Here is a 20,093-nt window from a genome sequence, read left to right on the forward strand (position 1 = left end):
CAAGAGTGGTCACGTGATCTTTGTGTAAATTTTAGCGCGGAATTTGGAAGGTATCGCGAAGTAGGCGCAAAAAAGACTATATGAAAAAAAACTCACATGTGCTCGTTTAATATAAACAGCGAACACAAGGTGACTGGTTGAATTTTCAAAGTAAGACTCGAACTGTGCTGCGTCAGTGAAGTTGTTTATCAGATACATTGCTGGATTTGTTTTTCTCTTGAACTCTGACTAAAAACTCGGTGAAGACGAAAACAACAAAAAGCGAGGTATGTTACTTTGTTTACCATAGTAAATTCGGAGGTTACCGTGCGGTTTTAAACATATGGAGACTATTGCATAATATAATATATCTATAATATAACTTTTATATTGGATCTTTTTTGACACACTTAACATTTTTGAGAATATACATTGTATCTAAAGTCATCGAATGTGTTTACACATTGTCAGATCTGTGGATTATTGCTGGATTAAATGGAGGTAGCGTCGACTGTCCGGAGCAGCAGTCATCACACTGTTGAGAAAAACAAGAGCAGACACAAAATTCCCAGTGAGTAAAACGTTAATGTTTTTTGGACTGAATGTGATGTGAATGTTGATCTGACTTTTTTCATGAATCAAACATTTTGCAGTATGTTGCTTTATTGAAACGTTTAAGACAATTGAAATAGTTTTTTTTTTTATTTCCAGGGGATGTTGAGAAGGACATTGAATATCTGTATGAAGTTGTGCCACAGCTGTCTCAAATTTTTCGTATCGTAGACAAAATCGGAGAAGGTTTGCCTTGAAATTGTGTTTGCATGATGAATGGACTTTTGTTTTTGTTCCCTTTCTTCTGATTGATTTGAATGGATTTAAAGGTATCATTGTGTCATTACAGGAACTTTCAGCTCAGTATATCTGGCTGAGGCGCAGATGACTGATGGATCAAGAAAGATGTTTGCATTGAAACATCTGATCCCCACCAGTCACCCGATGCGCATAGCTGCTGAACTTCAGTGCCTGACTGTTGCTGGGTGAGTGATCACTTTCTTACTGTCTCTACTGCCTCTCCATATACTCAAAAAATGCTCTTTGGCTGAACTTGATTCAGTTTGAAATTAGTTTTAATTTAATATTACTGTGTAATCTCAAAACAAACTCATTGTGAAGAAAGCACCTAGTTGAACTGGGTAAACCCAACCAAATTTGACATCTCAATGTAACTCAAATCTCTTAATTCTCTATGTACTAACTAGTCAAAGTAATGTTAGCATGCAAAATACATGCCGGTTGGAAGCACAACAGAGGTTAGTACAGCATTTGCTCAATGAATCAACCAGTCAAATTCATGTGTTATATCTACCTGTCCTCATCATTAGCTTCAAGCTCCACTCTTCACCGTAATGGTAACCCCCAAAACTCCAACATAACAGAGACTCTTCTAAATCTCAACATTACAAAACATTCAACACTGAATAGTTTCCCTGTTTGTTTTCATCTTGCACAAAAACACTTAACACATAACACTACATCCCATGTAAAAGCATTCTGGCAAATGGAAATTCCTTGCACATTTTCATCAGTGCTACAATGCTTCATGCCAACACCACAAATATAATGAATGTAGTGCGAACTTATATGGATTAAGTAAACTTCCATTTTATAAATGTAAATCTAAAGAAAGCAAGTAAATCAAGTTGTGAAGAAATGGTCTAGAATTGTGTTGCTTTAGTTCATTTTAATTAAGTAAATTGAACAAGCAGCAAAATATATATATATATTTTTTATGTATTGAGTTTAGACCTTGATCTATCTCATAACTTGTTAATAAGAGAGTTGCATAATCCATCCTCTTTTATAAGTGATAGACATAATCTTATGTCTTATAAGGTATGTTTGAGTGAAAAGATTTGCGTTTGAGAATTTAATTGAACATATCATTGTCTCTTCCTCCCCAGAGGGACAGAAAATGTGATGGGAGTCACATACTGCTTCAGGAAAGAGCATCACGTGGTCATTGTTATGCCGTACATGGAGCATCAAACCTTTGTGGTGAGTAACGGCAATACCTTTCCTTTCCACCTAGACGATTAGTCATGAATAGAATAAAATAACACTAGTCTTCTTTCCCTCTAGGACATTGTTGGCTCCTTGAGTTTTGAGGAAGTGAGGCATTACATCTGCCACTTGCTCAAAGCGCTGAGGCATATTCACAAGTTTGGTATCATCCACCGAGACATCAAGCCAAACAACTTTCTTTTCAATCGACAGAGGAGAGAGTATGTAGCTGATATTCTTTTACTGTGGTTCTAGTATAATCACTATTATACTACAGAGTTTCCTCATTTACTGTATTCCACTCTGTTGCAAAGATGCTTTTTAAAATGTTTTTACATCATTTAAGCTAAGCAGCTAATATTCAGAAGTTCTAAACATTTATAAAGTTATAAAAATAATCAAAATCACTTGAAGAGTACAGACAAACCATATCCTATTGTAAAGCTCTATTTATTGGCAACACGTTTCAGCTGTATTAATCATTCTTTTTTGTTCAGTTTTTCAGAACCTAAACAAGTCTAATTATACTTTATTAAAATAATTAAAATAAAATATTAAAATAAGAGAATTCAGCCGTGTTTAAGCATCATATGCGTTTTCCCCACAAATTACAACAAAATATAGCTATCATTTTGTGAACTGCTGTCCATGACTATACAAAAAAAAAACAATATTAGCCTAAAAATCATTATAAGTGATTCAATTATGTCCTGATGTCATTGTAATGTCAACAATTACTTTGACTCTTAATTCATCCAGACAATCTCTGTCCTTCTTGAGCTAATGTAAATGCACAACATGCCTCCTCCTCTCCTTCAGTCAGTCAACGGATCCTGATCCTTGCTTGTTCAGTGAAGGGGAGTTTTCCTTCAGTGGGTCAGTAAAATACTTTACAACCCACACTCTTAATTCTATTGGCTCACGCTATAGTTAGTCTTTACAGGCATTAATGCCACCAAAGCAGTCTCATGCTTCGAACTAGAGCTCATTGGCTTCGAATGCGAGAGATGACAGTGAACACGAAATATGAGTCAGTAAATGGAGTTGAACAAGAATGATTTGTTCACTTAAAATATTTAGAAAACATTACTGCTGCACAGCTGACTGGGGCTAGTAACTTATGAACCATTTGAAATTTCAGCGCTGCTACTAATTGCATATAGGGAAATCACTACTAGATCCAAAAATGTTGTATTTCAGTAACATTTGTGCGTAAGTGCATAATTAAGAAATAATTTACAGTCCACTAATCATTGTTGCAAAATAGAACCCCACAAGAGCCTTTAGCTTCGCATCAGGGATCTATTTTGTGATCATGATGGACTGACTGTATATTATTCTGCTTATTATGTGGTTACGTAACCAAATAAACGGACATGAAGAATTCATTTGAAAAAGATACAGTATATCGCAGAGTGATACTAGAGGCATAAACTAGCATAGATTAGTAGTAAAGCAGTTGCCTGGAGCAGTAAGAATCAAGTAGATGGAAGCTTGCTAATTGTTGCTCTTTCTTTTCACAGGTACGCTCTTGTTGATTTTGGTCTGGCACAGGGCACCCCAGATACCCATATCGAACAGCTAAAGGTTGTGAAATCAAATGCGAATAAAGGTGGTTGGTCTTCAGGAAGGGTGGAGGTTGCACATGGGAAACAAAAACTATTGCCTTTACCACCCAACACCAGAAACCCTGCTGTCCAGTCCACCACTAAAGCACCAGCTAAAAGATCCTGCCTACCCTCACGCATGAAACTTACCAAGGTGTTTGCACTGGTCTCTTTTTTTCTTTTCTTTTTATTGAATTAAGTGTTTGGTAATATGATAGTGATGGTTTTGAGTGGGGAGCACTTTGAAGTTTACACTTTCACGCACCGATTGTTTAATTTGAGCTAATGTGCTTTTGTCAAGATTAAATTCCCTTCCTTTCCAAGGAACTGTTGGTTCTTGATAAGGCACCACGGTCTGTATTTGGGGAGCGAAACTTGAACAGCACAAACTCTCATAAAACTGGCACTGACAAAGTGGAGGTTAGCATCTTCTCTTACTTTTGCTGCATTTGATACCTTTTTAATAACTATCAGCCCTTCACCTGTCAACTTGCATTTCAGGGACCGCTTTCAAAGCCAAAAAAAGAGGAGGTTATTCTGCGAAAGATTGTTTCTTCAAAACGGTATTCAGTCCCTGTGAAAACTCCACTGAACGGTCAGAAACAGAAAGCTCCTGTTTTGAGTCAGACATTGCGTAGTCAGAAACCCAAACCCGCCACTGTCAACCAGACACTTACCTGCAGCTGCTACATGACTGACCGCATCTGCAACGTCTGCCTGTCTAGGTACACACTCTTTATCAAGTGAAATTATGATGGTATTGTTGAATTTCATAGTGCAGTTAAGAAGAAATTTTTTTATTTCTTTTTCACAGGAAGCAGCAGGTGGCTCCTAGAGCAGGTACTCCAGGCTTTAGGGCTCCTGAAGTCCTGACTAAGTGCCCTAATCAGGGAACAGGTGAAGCTTCCCAACTAAATGAATATTTGTTGCATATTGTTATTTGGTGTGTGATTCAGCTCTATTGCTGCATTCTGTTTATCTCGGGCAGTCAGAATTTAATTTACTTTATGTTTGGATCTAGATTTATGTTATGTTTTCAAAGTTTGTTTATTTGCTTTTGCACATCTCTCTCCAGCGATTGACATGTGGTCAGCAGGCGTTATATTACTGTCACTACTGAGCGGGAGGTATCCATTCTTCAAAGCTAGTGATGATATGATAGCTCTTACCCAGATCATGACCATCCGAGGATCTAGAGAAACAATAGAGGCTGCAAAGAAGTTTGGTACGTCATTGTCAGCATTCTATTTCAGATTAATAATTGGAATTAAATGCTTATGCATAGTTTTGTACATTGACTCTGCTTATTTAAGCTAACATTATATGATTTGATCTGTCTGAGTGCAGGAAAATCTATAGTGTGCAGTCGTGAGCTCCCTCGGCTGGACCTCAGGATTCTCTGTGAGACCCTGAGAGGTTTGCGATCATGTGACGATGGTTCACTTCCTGTCGAGTTTCAGTCCTCACGTCACCCCACAGAGGTAAAACAGGATGCAGACAGCTCAGCTAAGAAACAAATGAGCCAGTCCGGCTCCGGCTCACTGAAACGCCCTGCAGAGCTGCAGGAGATGGGCTGGGACAAAGTTTCTGATGAAATATATGACCTCCTGGATAAACTTTTAGATCTAAACCCAGTGACAAGAATAACGGCCTCAATGGCACTGCAGCATCCAGTCTTCAAAGACATTAAAGATTAAGTTTTGTGCATGCTTTTAATTTTGTATTATGTAAAGAGTTATAAAAATGCATTTATTTTATGTTGAGTGCTGTGTAATTTTGTGTGATTGTTTGATGTATTTATTAGTCTTTTGGTTTCTTACATTATTTTCAAGAATAAATATTAATTGTTCAATGTATTGTTGAGTGATTTCCTCATATGTTTGGATAAAATAAACCTTTGTTGAGAACCACCTGCTGTTTTTCCCTTTCATTTCTGTAATGATTTGAAAAGAGAATAAACACTACATCTGGAAAGCAATGGGGTTTATTCAAAGACTAGGGGATAATTTCATGTAGTAAAATTCGAAAAACAAGAGCAGTGATAATACACAGGAAAGATGCAAAAATGCATGTACGAACTGCTATGCACAGCTCTAACAAATTGAAATTCATATTGCAATAAAATTCTACCTTTTTAATCTTCCTAAATTAATTTGTTCAAATGTTCTTGCATAGTTTTTTTTTTATTGATATTTATACAAATTTGTGATCAAATCTTTACAAATACGGTGTCATAATGTAAATTATTATATGCTGCCTATACAATATAATATGCAGTGGCGAGTGATTGGGCCCAGTGTCGACACAGACAGGGTAAAAGACAGATGTGGATAATGTGTGTAAAGCTAATCATATGCAGTCTATGGTTTTTTTTCCAGACTAGTGCTGCTAGTATTGGAAAACTTGTTCCCTTTTTGATTGGTTGTTGATTCCTTGAGAGACCTATTTCTTTGAGAGATGGCAACAATATGAAGATGCTGGTTGTTGATAAAAGTCTCTCACAACAGTGCCAGACCCGATTTCCCTCACGACGGTCTGTCTTTAGCTTCAGTGATCTCCTCGATTCTCACAACACGCTTTCTATCAGGTCAAATGTGAAGAGGGCTGACTGCAGAACCTGAGATTGGAACAAAGCCATGTTTCATTAAACATGAATTACATGGAGGGTTAAAGAAAATTCTATATGTCTTCTATATCTTCTCCACAGACAGTGGATCACTTGAGCATTAGGTAACGCATCACACAATGTAAGCTTTATTGAACCGAATCACAACATTTCATGAATATAGATTGATGAACAATATTTTACCTGTATATACATTTCTGGAGTCATGTTTGGTAGCTTCTCATTGCCAACACTTACTGTGTAGTCTGGTGCTTTAGAGTCTGTTGAACACAAAAATTGGTCAGCAGTCTGACTATAGGAAATCATGGACATAGAAACATAGGGAAAGGAAAAGTTCATCCGAAAAAGCAAATCATTCAAAATGTACTCAACCTCATGTCGTATATGGAACACAATAGGAGGTTTTAATGAATGTCTCGATACATCTTTTCAATACAATGTTTAGCACTAAAACCAGCACAATTATTTGTATGAACCTGTGCCACTGTGAGTGAGCTTCTCTCATGAACGTGAATGTTCTTTGAGAGAAGTCTTTCTTTCTTCCTTAAATTCTTTCTTGTTTTTATCTTTCTTGCTTGCTCTTTTATCTTTTTAATCTGTCAATTTTCTTTCTTGATTGCATGCTTTTTATCTTTTATTTGTCATTCTTTTTCTTTATTCTTTTTTTTCTTGCTATCTTTTTTATCTGTCTCTTTTTGTATCTGTCTTAAATTATATCTTTCCTGCTTGCTTTTTTATCTGTCTTAAATTACTTCTTTCTTACATTATTCCTTGCTTGCTTTTTATCTGTCTTTAATTCCTTTCTTTCTTTTTCATCTGTCTGTGGAAGAACGGTCCATTGCTAAACTGTGGATATCCTGTATGTCCACATAAACTCATCAATTTCAGAAAATACACACTTCATGTACAAGACTTTTATTTGTTAATGTTTGCAGTGTAAATTATCTTTAACATATTGTATCTATTAATATCTAATGGGTCTAATAAGAATTTGGCAACACTTTACAATAAGGATCAATTTGTTCACATTAGCGAATGCTAATTTTCATAAACTTTTCATACATTTTCATAAACTAACAATAAACTTTATTTTTACTGTAGATGTTAATCTTAGTTCATAATGTATTAACTAATGTTAATGCATACAACTTATAATTTTATAAATGTATTACTGTATGTTGCAATTAATATTAATCTACATTAATAAGGGCTGTAAACAGTTCATGTTAACTAATGTCATAAACGAATGCTAACAAATGCAATCGGATTATAAACTGTTAACAAGAATTTATAACTTTTGTAAATGCATTCTAGGTGCCCAGACAACAGTTTAAAATATCCACTAAGACCAATAAAGTTTATGATATCACAGAGCGTAAGGTATGGATAAATGTATGTATTTAGTTTTTCATATTTGCCCTCTTAATAACTGATTAGAACTGAAGTTCCTAAACATTTTGTTTTTATAATCATTGTTCTGTTTTGTTTTTTTGTTTAGTATTTTTCCGTGCTTTTGCAGTAATATCTGCTACAAAGCCTCTAAATGTTTTGAGCACCAGATATCAAAAACTCCCCTGTGGCTCAGAAAGGAGGAGAGGTAGTTTTTCTATTAATTTATCAATTAATAAGAATAATTAAACAATTAATTATTTAGTTAAAATAAATTATTTGCATAAAATGAATTGATTATAATGAACTATTAAGGATAATAAATATGTAATTATTTAATATAATATATTTTCTAATAATATATATAACTGCCAAAAATGTCATGCCTTTCTAAAATCAAATGATGTTAGTTTTAGTAGTCCACTTTCTTTTCTATAAAAGGCTCCCTGATGTTAAACTAATGAAACATGGAGATGGGTATGTACATACAGTTGACTTGAGAAATTTGAGTAATTATTGTTTCGTACTAGTTGTTCTGGAGTGAGATAACATTCTTTAGAAATTAGTGAATTATGGCTGTATAAACAAAACAAAAAAAAGTTCTGTTTGTTTCTTCCCTGTCTACAGGGGGCGCTCAGGCCTGGAGAAAAGTTGGTTGACAAACCCCTTACTGAGGCTGACATTGAGAATTCCGTCCCAGGCGGTCCTGAGTCTTACAGAGACTCCCCTCCCAACAGTCAGAGTGACAACAGCGACATTGAGCAAGACTTTGTCTACAGTGTGGTGTCCAGACAGCGTAAAACTGCCCAAGAGGGATGGCGTAAGCGAGCATGAGGGATCAATCAGTGAAAAAAATCTAATCGCTCATCCTGAACCCACACAAAGACTAGAAAGAGAAAATAATGATGAAAACAGATCTTCTCTAAGCCCTCCAACACAGAAGGGCCCTCACTGTCAACCGACATCAGAGAAGGCCAAACCTGTAGAATCCGATGTCGAGAGAACTCACAAGCTTTTAAATCAGTGTAGTCTGAACGACAGTACTGTTCCAAATGTAACTGAACATGAGACTGCCCTCCCTTCACAGCCTGACAGTGGAAACACCACACCAGCCACTGATAATCTGACCTCTGGCCTTTGCATCACTCAGGTGGGCATGAGTAAATGAGGTGCTGAAGGTCTCAAAGGCCTTTTGATGGATCATACCAAAGCTAAAACTGCTTTGCCTGTTAGAGCATCTAAGACAAACCTTTAAGGAATGGAGGACTGAGGAAACCATGAAGTATCTGTATGGGCCTGATTACACCTCAGGAACCCCGTCTGCAGAACAGCAAGCTGAAGAGAGTGAAGAACTGGAAGAAGATGATCTGGATGAGGCTGAGGCCGAGGGAGGCTTGAGACAGTCCATTGGAGGTCCTGCCACACCCAGTGATCCAGCTCCTGATTTTAAAAAACTGTGCAAGGAGACCAACCTGCTGGAGCTAAGAGTGAGGGAGTTTTATAAAGAAGGTTGTGTTCGGCCAAAAGCGGTTGAGACTGATTCCATCAAAGAAAGTAGTGACACAGAGGTGAGAACATGTGTGCTGTATTTTTTCTTCAAAATGTCCCAAAGGCCATAAGTGGCTCTGATTACTTTGTTGTCACATTTGACACATTTCACAAATTCACATAGTGATGTCCAATTTAATGAAGAATCGTTCATTAGTTTGTAAATCACTCAACAATATAACATTTGTTTACAAGTAAAGCTATTTGGTGGGAGACATGTTGGAATTATAAACAGCATAATATTTGATCTATTGTTTTACTGAATCGAAGTTTAAAACTATTATTTCACTACAAAAATAGAACACATGAAATGCTGCACTGAGTCTTCTGGAAGCCATATTGAGTAATAATGAAAATGAAACTGTGAACCTGTTTTTGAGCTGGTTTATTGAAACAGCCCTTTTAAACACTGATTCACTAAAAATTAGTTAACCGCACAATTCTGCACCCCGTTACATGTATTCCGTTACTCCCCAACACTGAGTGTAAGTAGTTTGAGTAGTATGTAAGCACCTTACAAATGTAAGTTAAATGGTTTCCTATCACCCCACGCTGTGTAGATATGTACATTGTTTAAAATACAAGTGTTAAACTGAGGTTGGCTTTTGCACTAAAGCTAGCGGCAACACATCGCATGCATTTGAAACATCACTTCAGTCAGCTGTTAAATGGCAAATGCTTCTATGGAGTAAAAAAACATTACGTGTTCCCTTTGGGATGATACTATACTTTGAAAATGAATACACTGCATGGCTGAGTGCATAGTGTTTAGTGTATAGTGCTTCATTTGTGACAGCTTTAGACTTCTTAAACAAGTTCATATTTGTATATTTAGGATTGAGTAAACATTGTGAAATCAGTACTTGGTTTACATTAGGTGCATCCCAAATCGCACACTTCTGAAGTGTACTACAAGTACCCTGATGATGTACTACTTCAACTGAAAAAAACTGTCATGGCTAACGTAGCAGAAGGGGCAGAGTTACCTGGCCACACGCGGTGCTGGACTGTCAAAACAATTGTAAATAATGGTCAAGGGTGTAGATTTGGCTTGAAAATGAACAATACTTTCTTTACCTCAGATAATGCTAAAACCTCTCAAAAAATGTCAGGCTGGTTCAGCTAATAATGCACATGTGTGTGTTCTCTAGTTGACTGACAGTTGATTTCTATATCTGAAAGGCGATTGGCTCTTTTACCTGAAGGCAGGACTTCCTTTTCTACATCTGCCATATTGAGCGTTCCAATTTGTGTTCCATTTTGGGCTAAATAGTCTCTGACTGTCTGAGTTCATAGTGTATAGTGTGTCATTCAGGACACAGATCTTTGGTTGAAGTCTCCAAGAAGGTGGATGGGGTCAAGGGAATACATTTTTGCTCTAAAATAAGACCTGAAACATAATGCTGGAGTCAGAGTCTGCAGTTGCTCTAACAGTCCTGTAGTAGGTGCTGCATCCACACATGTTAAATGGACCATGTCCAAAAACATCACATCAACCAGCAGCTTCTCTTATGAATTTCTGGTGCCTGCATTCTTGATAGATATGCCCAAAATATTTCTCCTGGTCCTCTAGGACAGTGGAAAGGATCCTGCTCTTTGGTTGATTCTCATGCACAGCACTTGATTCAGAAGCGCATTGTTGTGGAGAAGCTCAGCAGAAGGTCAGTGTTCAACACTGGATAAGTATTTGTCATTGCGGCTGCTTCTGAAAAGCTATAGTGCACAAGAGCCATAGTAATGCCCAATTTGTGAGTGATTGACTCGTTTGAGCCAGTTCTTTTCAGTGTATCATTTGAAATTCTTCACAAATGAATCATTAGCGAATCAGTCTAAATCCAAATTAGTTTTTATAAATACTTTTCCAGTAATCACAAATAACTGGATAGGTCAAGGAAATTAATTTACCAAAAAGAGTGGGAACCCAAAAGAGCAGGAAAGTCAAGAACATGTACAGACATTTGTATTGTACTCACTTGCTTCCTGTACATTATTATCTAATGTAACCTTCTTGTGTCTTTCTAAAGTTTGAGAGATGTCGTAGCACCCCTGCATCTAACAATGGGTGATGTCATCTGTGACATCAGTAATTTGGTCAGGACTTTCAGGTAACACTCATACACCAATACTGGGAGCAAAGAACTGTATACAATAAGCACAATTACTTAATAGTTACTTCATTATTTGATTTTAGAGCAAAGTTGTTATGACTGTACATTTTTGCAATGCAAAAACAACAGCAAGTATGCCAGCGTAATTCAGAGTTTATGTCTGGCTATTAGCCCTCTTTGGTCTGAACTGTGAGGTGTTTAGTTTCACGTACCATAAATTGTGATTGGCCATAGAGGTGTTGTCAACAGGAAGTCGTGTGTCACACTATGAAGATGATTTACCATGTTTCTGAAGGGGCACTTCACTCTGGGATTGAACCTGCTTCCAGGAATTCTGTTTTGGCTGTTAAGGGCCACTAAATTGGAGCGCCTTGTCCATAAAGACACAACACTGATTAAAGCAGTTTGACTTCAATATTGCAGTTATTCCCCCATGTAGTACAAGTTCTTATGACTGGCATCCAGTTGGTGCACTTTCAGAGGTTTTGCTTCTGCTTATGGATTATTATATTCAGTATTGCTAATGGTGCCGTTATTTTATTTGAATTTTTTTCTAGGTTTACAAACACAATATAATTCACAAAAGCCCTGAATGGACTATAATTGCAGTGGTTCTTCTGTCAGTGTAAGTATCACATGACGAATATTTAATACAATAAGAACAACTTCATTTTTACATTTTTGTGAAGAAAATGTGAGTGGTTATTGTCCATTGCCAGTGTGTTGCTATGTGGTTGCTAGGTTGTCTGGGTGTTAACTAGGTCAAAATTCAAAAAGCCAACCCCGAAGTTGCTATGATAATCTGGTGCTAAGATATAGTTTGGGTCACTGCTTAAAAGAGACACTTTCAACCATTTTATCTCCCACTAGGTGAACATCAGTAATCCATTTGATTAAAAAATGTATAGTAGATTATTTTCTTAACAAAGCTACATGATTTGAGGTATCTTTAAAAACTGTAGTCCAAATGGTGTGTGACCAGTTACACCTAAATTGAATGTTTTGGGTCCAGTGGGGGAGGGGCAAACACCACTAGAAGACAATACTTAACATCTCCATATTCTGTGGGAACCTATTCATTGTTCCTTTGATCAGTTTGTCTATGCATCATACCTCAGAACCAAATGTATATTCTGATTACTTCCAACCAGGGACTAAAAACAAAATTCAGTTCATTTTGAGCAGAAACGTTTCTTTTTTATTTCCGCTTCAGGCGTTCCGCATCCTCCTTTCCAAATGGTAACTGGTTAGAATCAATAAAAAAAAAACAAAGTTTTTCAAATCACAAAACACTTTGCTAAATACTGCACATAATCACCCTTATACCCAGGGGTGCCATGCACATATTTCTTTGGATGGGGCACAGAGGTCAGCCGCCGCAAACCCCATAACATGAAATCCTGTAAATATTGTATTCTGTGTTCAGTGTTAGTGATAGCTAATAAAAAATAACTAAACAAAAGTGTTTGTATTTCCCTGAAAGTGACTTATTTCTCCATACGACATTTAACCACAAATAGAACTCAGCCAAAATGTAAAATTGCTCACTCTTCCACTATTCCTTATAGCGATTGCCACACAATGCACTATATGAAATATGGAGCGATCGATCAGATCAGACTGTGCTTAAGGGAACAGAATATATAAAAGACAAATGCCTGCTGATTAAAGTTATCTCTGTGAGATGGTCAGTGATATGCAGCAAAAAATATGATCTTGTGCAGCGTGTGTTGTAAAGCAAAGTGGCTGAGTCTTGAGAACACAAGCCCTGCTGTGATCTGTTCATCCACCCGCTGAAGTGAATAAGGATTTCGCCACACACATTCTTTTTTTCTTCTTCATGCAATAATCATTTAATTGAATTATCAAAGGTACAAATACGTTTTTAAATAATCCATTCAAAATCCTCTTGGCTCAAAAATCGATTATTATTTATAAAAAAAAAATTCCATGTGAGGGAATTATCAACATAGATATCATAACAAGCATAGTATGCATTAGCCTTTTCAATAAATGTATTCTGAATATATTCAATATATCCTCACATTGGGGTAAAACAGAAGAGAGCAAACACTCGTATTCGTCACTCAATTACGATTTTGGCTTCCAACGATTATGAAAACAAGATGAAAGCAAGCGAACAGTCTGTTCTTGAATTTCATGTGTTGGAAAGCAGGAAAAATGGGCAAGCGTAAGGATCTGAGTGACTTTGACAAGGGCCAAATTGTGATGCTGGATGACTGGGTCAGAGCATCTCCAAAACGGCAGGTCTTGTGGGGTGTTCCCAGTATGCACTGTTTAGTACCTACCAAAAGTGGTCCAAGGAAGGACAACAAGTGAAGCGGCGAAAGGGTCATGGGCCCATCTGGTCTGATTACAAAGAAGAGCTACTGTAGCACAAATTGCTGAAAAACGTAATGCTGGCCATGATAGAAAGGTGTCAGAACACACAGTGCATCACAGCTTGCTGCATATAGGGCTGCGTAGCTGTGAACAGTACCCATGCTGAACCCTGTCCACCATGAAAGTGCCTACAATGTGCACGTGAGTGTCAGAACTGGACCATGGAGCAGTGGAAGAAGGTGGCTTGGTCTGATTCTTTTATGTGTATGGCCGGGTACATGTGCATCGTTTACCTGGGGAAGATATGGTAGCAGGATGCACTATGGGAAGATGGCAGGCAGCTTGACGCTCTGGGCAACATTCTTCTGGAAAACCTTGAGTCCTGCCATTCATGTGGATGTTACTTTGACACGTACCACCTACCTAAACATTGTTGGAGACCACGTACATCCTTTATGACAATGTACATTCCCTGATGGCAGTGGCCTCTTTCAGCAGGTTAATGTTGTTCAGTAACAGTTTGAGGGACATGACAAAGAGTTTGAGGTGTTGACTTGTCTTGCAAATTCCCAAGAACTCAATCCGATTGAGCATCTATGGGATGTGCTGGACCAACAAGTCCAATCCATGGAGGCCCCACCTCGCAATTTACAGGGTTTAAAGGATCTGCTTCTAACGTCTTGGTGCCAGATACCACAGGACCAAAGTTTTCAAGTCTGGCATTTGTGAAAGAAAGTATCAATTTCTTTCAAGAACAAAAATGTGTTTGTGTTCTAAAAATGGAAGCGAATATATCAAATATAATATAATTTTCATTAAGTAACTTGTAATGTAAATACTACTTTTAATTTACTCTTAAGTCATAATATACTTGTACTCAATTTAATAATTTTGCAGGTGCAGTTCTGATACTCAAGTAAAGAAAATCAGTACTATTTCCACCAACAAAAACAACATACATTTACTTTTGGAGCTATACTGCAAAAGGAAATATTGTTATCTGAGAATGTTGAATACAATATTTAATAAGGGCTAGTGGACAAGTGGATTTAAGGGGCAAGTGAAAGAGAATTACTTGCCCAACCGGACAAGCAAAGTTTAAATTCTTATTCTGCTGTTGAAAGTAATCCAGACGGCCACAGTTCTTCTTGGCGGCTGGCAGTGACCACTCCGTCCCCAGGCAGACGGCCGCGGCTGCTCCCCTGGTGGATGACAGCGGAGAGGACTCCACAATAGCGCATCTCTCCTCCCTCCTGGCTTTCAGCACCACTGTAACAGTATAAAGGATGGGCAAGGAGGAGGTGGGAACTGGCAGAACAGTGAACGTAAATTTGAATGAGAAAGTCGTAAACGTAAATAAACACAGACACGTATGCATTGCGGACGTGTGTGTCTCTCTGCCGAACTGTCATCTCCGGCTCCCCCTCATCTTACTCTTCCGCTGATCAGCTGATTCAGCGCTGGCCATCCACCCTCACGGTGCTGTTAAAAACTGTTAAAGCTGTTACAAAAAGCACAGATTTTTCTTAATTTGTATGTTTTGTTCTATTATTTTTAATCTATTTTTATTTATTGCTGTTTTTATTGTTATTTATTACTGACTGTTTAATGGTCTTGAATAATTACTTAAGAACTTGAAAACATATATCCATAATTAACATTATTATTTGTTGTGGTTTTTTAGCCGGTATTGAGAATCATCAAATTTCACTGCCTACTACTGAAATTTTGGTATTGTGATCATGTATAGCCTTCATTGTACATGGTAGATATTGCTGAAATAGCATGATGAAAAAGCTGATCTTATTCCATAGAACAATGAACACCCCTGCTGTTAATGATGGCAATGGAGGCTTTCTTTTATTTCACTACCATACGTAACATTAAATAATTATCATATGACAATACTCCTGCCCTACCCAGTGCAGTTTACATTTCAAGTTCAAGGAAATCCACTGTTAAAAATGCAAAAAAATTCAAGTTCAAGAAATGCATGTTGTTTGATGCAGTTGATGAAGTCAATGTGTAATCGTGTTAAATAATTGTGATCTTAATATTGACCAAAATAATCGTTATTATGATTTTTGCCATAATCGAGCAGCCATAATATTTAGTTGTTAAAAAGATCTTCAGCATGTCACAGAAGGCTACTGTACATCCACAACATGCATTAACACAAAGAAATGTGTGATGCAGCCGTTTCCTTCAGAATAAAAGCACATGCTTATCACGTTCCTCTAAAAAGAGAGGATTTATTTTTTTCAGGCAACAGGAAGTGATGTAATTGCAAAAATGTACTGTGATAAACCCTTTAGTTTTTTAGATTCATGAAAAAACTATTGGAACAAAATTAACAGGATACTAGGATTTTAAATAAAGTTTTCACTCTGGAATGATTATAAGAGGATTTTGTTCCCGTTTTCGGTCACATTCTGCAAACAATTTTGTTTGTTTTTGGTTTTCATTTTCGTTCCCTGAAACATTTTTAGTCGCTGGTCACAACATACTTGCTAATTTGAAAATCAGTTTGACAACTAAAAGATACTAGGCTAATTATCTACCACTGCTTGTTCTTTTCTCCATTGCATGCATGGGAAAGTGTCACATGTGTTGGTATTTGCCATGCGAGGCCTGCAGCACTGTTCCTCAACCTAAGCTAACATGTGCTCATATAAAGGCTCAGATTATTGCAATTGCAGATAATACAGTGGGTTTATCTGATGATGGCTGTTGATTGGGGCTTTATTGCATGTCGGTGGCCTGCTGTGCTCTGACAGTGAAAGTATGTGGTAGACAGATCAACAGCTGGAGGGCCTGGCTTTAACGAGAGTGGACGGGAACAGCACTGAAGAAATCAGGGAGCATTGTTTTCTTTTCAGGAACACACTCTGTTAAGATATAAGACACTAGTGATTTATGTCTGTGTATGATTTGTGGGCATTTATTTTTGCTCCAAGTTAATATTTGTCTAAATGATAAAGATTTGCGCTTTTATTGAGGAATAATGTAGTTTCTTAAATTGCCAGATCCTTTGCACATGTATTGCACCTGCTTCGCTTAGTTTAAAGTTTTCCTAGCTTAAGGAACAAAGTGTAGCAGAATGCCTATTTGCAGTTTTAAATGTCCACTTATGTTGTAAAACATGACAAGTGAGTAGTATGAACGTTTAGGTGGTCCTCACTAGTAAAAAGGGCTCATGTCAAATCATGTTTTGCTTTAAATCTAATAAGGTCAACAGGTTTGTATTAGGTTTAGGGGTGGGATGAGGGTTATTGGATAGAAAATATCTAAAGTCTATGAGATGACCTCCCTAATATAGTGAAACAAACTTTTGTGAATGTGTGTGTGTGTGGTAGAAATAGCTACAAAATGGTCTTTGTACTATGCCAGGTGGTGTGTATGACTTCCCTTGTGTTTTGTGAAGGGCTATAGGGGCCACAAAACTCAGAAGAGAGTTCTGTGCTGCTCCCTGTCTATGTCAACAAGCTCATATCTTATCACGGCCTGATTGCTGTGGATCCGTGATGCTGCGGTTACAGCATGGGAAACAATCCACCTGAAGAACCAACACACAAGGCCAGTTAAACCACTCCCTATTTAAAGAGCTGTATAAAAACACGGCTCTGATTTCTGATTTATTATTGACTGGCTAAATGATTTCAGAAGGTTAACGAAGTTTGTTCATCTAAAAAGTGCTTCATTTCATTATGTTAGATCCAAGTGAGGGAGTGCTGCTCTTAGGCCTTATTCAGACAGGCCGGCAATTTTTGTATTTTTTTTTGGCATAGCCAACTTGAAGTTGCTCGAGTTATTTGTTTTATTTTTTTGTAGTAAAAAAACACTTAAAACCATTTTTCATAAGCCAGAGCCAAAGCATCTTCATGGGTTGTTTGAAATCCTATTAAAATCTTATTTATGTTAATGTGTGTCAGACTGGGAAAAGTTGTTAGAAGTAATAACATGCTGTAATTCATAAACAGTGTTGGGTGTGATCCAATTACAAAATAATTAGTTACTGTAATCTAATTACTTTTAGTCAAAAAGTAGTGGAATGCATTACATTTTATTTCTTGTAATCAGATTAAAGTTACTGACTTTTAATTTAATTACTTCTAAGTATATTATAGAGTTATGCGTATTTCAAATATATTATTTATGTATTTCTGTAGATTTTTTAAAGTGGAAAAGTGTTTTAGAAAGTAACTAAATACTAGTCATTATTAATGTGATTACTTATTTAATGAAGCAATTAGTAAAGTAATCCGATTAAAATTTGAGAGAAAAATAGTAATCCACTATAAATTACAAACATTTTCAGTAACTTGGCCAGCACTGTTCAGAAACTAACATAAATATTTCAAGTGTGTCTTGAGAGGATGTGTCAGGGAACTCAATATGCTGAAAACAATATATTTCGCTCTGTTAGAGGTGGGTGAAAAACTGGTCAAATACTATTTCGTTTTTAAATTCTTTAACACTGGTGTATTTTTTTAAATGTTGTGTAATGTTTAAATGTTGTGTAATGTTAAGAACTAATTTGTATTTTATTTATTTTATTATTCATTGCTTTGACATTTTGGAAACAAAATGCAGTGTTTCAATAGTCCATGATGGCCATCTGACACGCTTTCTTTTCTTTTCCAAAAAAGGTACTGAAATTGCACATTTAATGGTTAATTAGCTTTTGCCTTATAATTGCATCATTCATTTTGAAGATCATTCAGATCAAAATGTTGCTGTTGTTTTGAAATGAATAAAAGGGAATAGTAAATCTACTTCAGTTTTATTTCAATGCATTTTGCCTTGATCCGGCACCTGTTGTAGAAGAATTGGATCTGTGTGCATTTCCCCTCTATAATTCATTGATGTAACAAATAAATAGTTTGATATTGCCTTGATTCCCCGGCATTATACGGGTAGCTTGTTTCTTAATATAGCGACAAAGTTTAGAAAATGTCAATAAGAGAGCTTTTATTTAAAATGAAGTAAAAAAAAGTGTGTTTTTGCCTGCTCGTCATTAGGTTTCAGGACCTATTCGAAGCTCTCAATCTGTTAATCAGCCGAGGGCCTGTTATTTTCCCCTCATTAATAATTTGTAACCACACTTCTCTTTGCCTTATGTCAGGTGTGCCACTGGCCTGTGGTCTTTTGTTGAGAGCAGTTCAATAATAGATAAACACCAGAAACTGAATCCGAGCTGTTGCAAGAACCAATTTTCCTCTTAGAGAAAGAACTATGGATAGATGATTCTGCATCCATGCTTTGACTGATTGAAATTGCCTCTGTATTTCCAATAATTAATTTAGTGTACTTTAGTCTTCTATCTTCATACTATTACAATTAAATACAAGTTTGCTTTATTTAGTAGTAAAGGAGTACAATGATTTGTGGTCTGTCCCAGAGTCAATTCTAGAGTGCTCTGGAGTGTGAATCAGCTATTCTCATTAACTTCTGTTTGTTTCATAGCTATGCTTTCATCCCTATTGTGCTAAAAGCTGTTTGTTTTTTTAGGTTAACGGGAATATCTCCATTGTTGAGAGAGTCTTGGGCAAGTCCATGTTCGGTGGAGTACATTTCTTCTCTCATGAGAGAGCTGAAACTGGAGGACAAAGATCTGCACAGCCTTGTGCTGCACTTTAAACCCCAAATCACTCTACAAACATAATGTATTGCACACACATTAAGATGAACTCTTTATAATAAAAGCCTATCTGTAACAAACGGTCAGGCATCATTTGTTTTCAATATTTTAAACTAAACTTGACTGATATTAGATTGAAGTCATTTATACTGTCTGGTACCCTCAACGATTTATTTTTTTATATTTTTTGACATTGTCATGAGTACTCAACTAATTTTGATACAGATTATCAGTGCTTAAAACCTCTTTCAATTGAAAATTAGTTTTAGTTTTACTAACTGTTTTTAAAAAAAATTTATTGAATGATATGTATGATTAAAGATATCTGAAAGCTTTGATCCCCCTTAAAGGAATATTCCAGTTTCAATACAAGTTAAGCTCTTTCGACAGCATTTGTTACAATATTGATTACCACACAAAAAAAAAACATTTTTTTGACTGGTTCCTCCTTTTCTTTAAAAAAAGCAAAAAGTTCCAGTGAGGCACTTACAATGGAAGTGAATGGGGCCAATCCATAACATTCAGATTTTCTCTGTTTCAAATCGCTTACGAACCTTTTCTGTGTTAAAGTTAAAGCCAAATTTACAACTTTGTTGCCATGATGATGTAATGTCAACAAACGTAAAAATGTATTTAAAAATGACAATTTGAACAACTTTACAGCTCAAATGAAACACAGTTTTAACAGAAGAATTAATGTAAGTGCTTTTATAAAATTATAAGCTTCACATTTCTGACTTTTAAACCCTACAAACAATTTTCTTTTTCACTTTCATTGTGAGTGTCTCACT

At 36.5% G+C, this 20,093-nt stretch overlaps 1 protein-coding gene and 1 pseudogene across 1 annotated transcript; both read left to right on the top strand.

Moving 5' to 3' along the window:
* Positions 1-73: 73 nt before the first annotated feature.
* On the top strand, positions 74-5,344 carry LOC127649609 (cell division cycle 7-related protein kinase-like). Its single transcript, XM_052134804.1, has 12 exons — positions 74-266; positions 451-550; positions 691-777; positions 881-1,016; positions 1,941-2,034; positions 2,119-2,261; positions 3,564-3,801; positions 3,972-4,067; positions 4,149-4,372; positions 4,462-4,544; positions 4,723-4,872; positions 4,995-5,344. The coding sequence occupies exons 2-12, from the start codon at positions 475-477 to the stop codon at positions 5,342-5,344; spliced, it is 1,677 nt and encodes a 558-aa protein (XP_051990764.1). The 5' UTR covers positions 74-266; positions 451-474.
* Positions 5,345-7,086: 1,742 nt separating this feature from the next.
* LOC127649683 (putative RNA polymerase II subunit B1 CTD phosphatase rpap2) lies at positions 7,087-19,326 on the top strand (annotated as a pseudogene).
* The last annotated feature ends 767 nt before the right edge of the window (positions 19,327-20,093 follow it).

The sequence above is a fragment of the Xyrauchen texanus genome, chromosome 9 (assembly GCF_025860055.1).
Source record: "Xyrauchen texanus isolate HMW12.3.18 chromosome 9, RBS_HiC_50CHRs, whole genome shotgun sequence".
In the NCBI taxonomy this organism is placed as follows: domain Eukaryota; kingdom Metazoa; phylum Chordata; class Actinopteri; order Cypriniformes; family Catostomidae; genus Xyrauchen; species Xyrauchen texanus.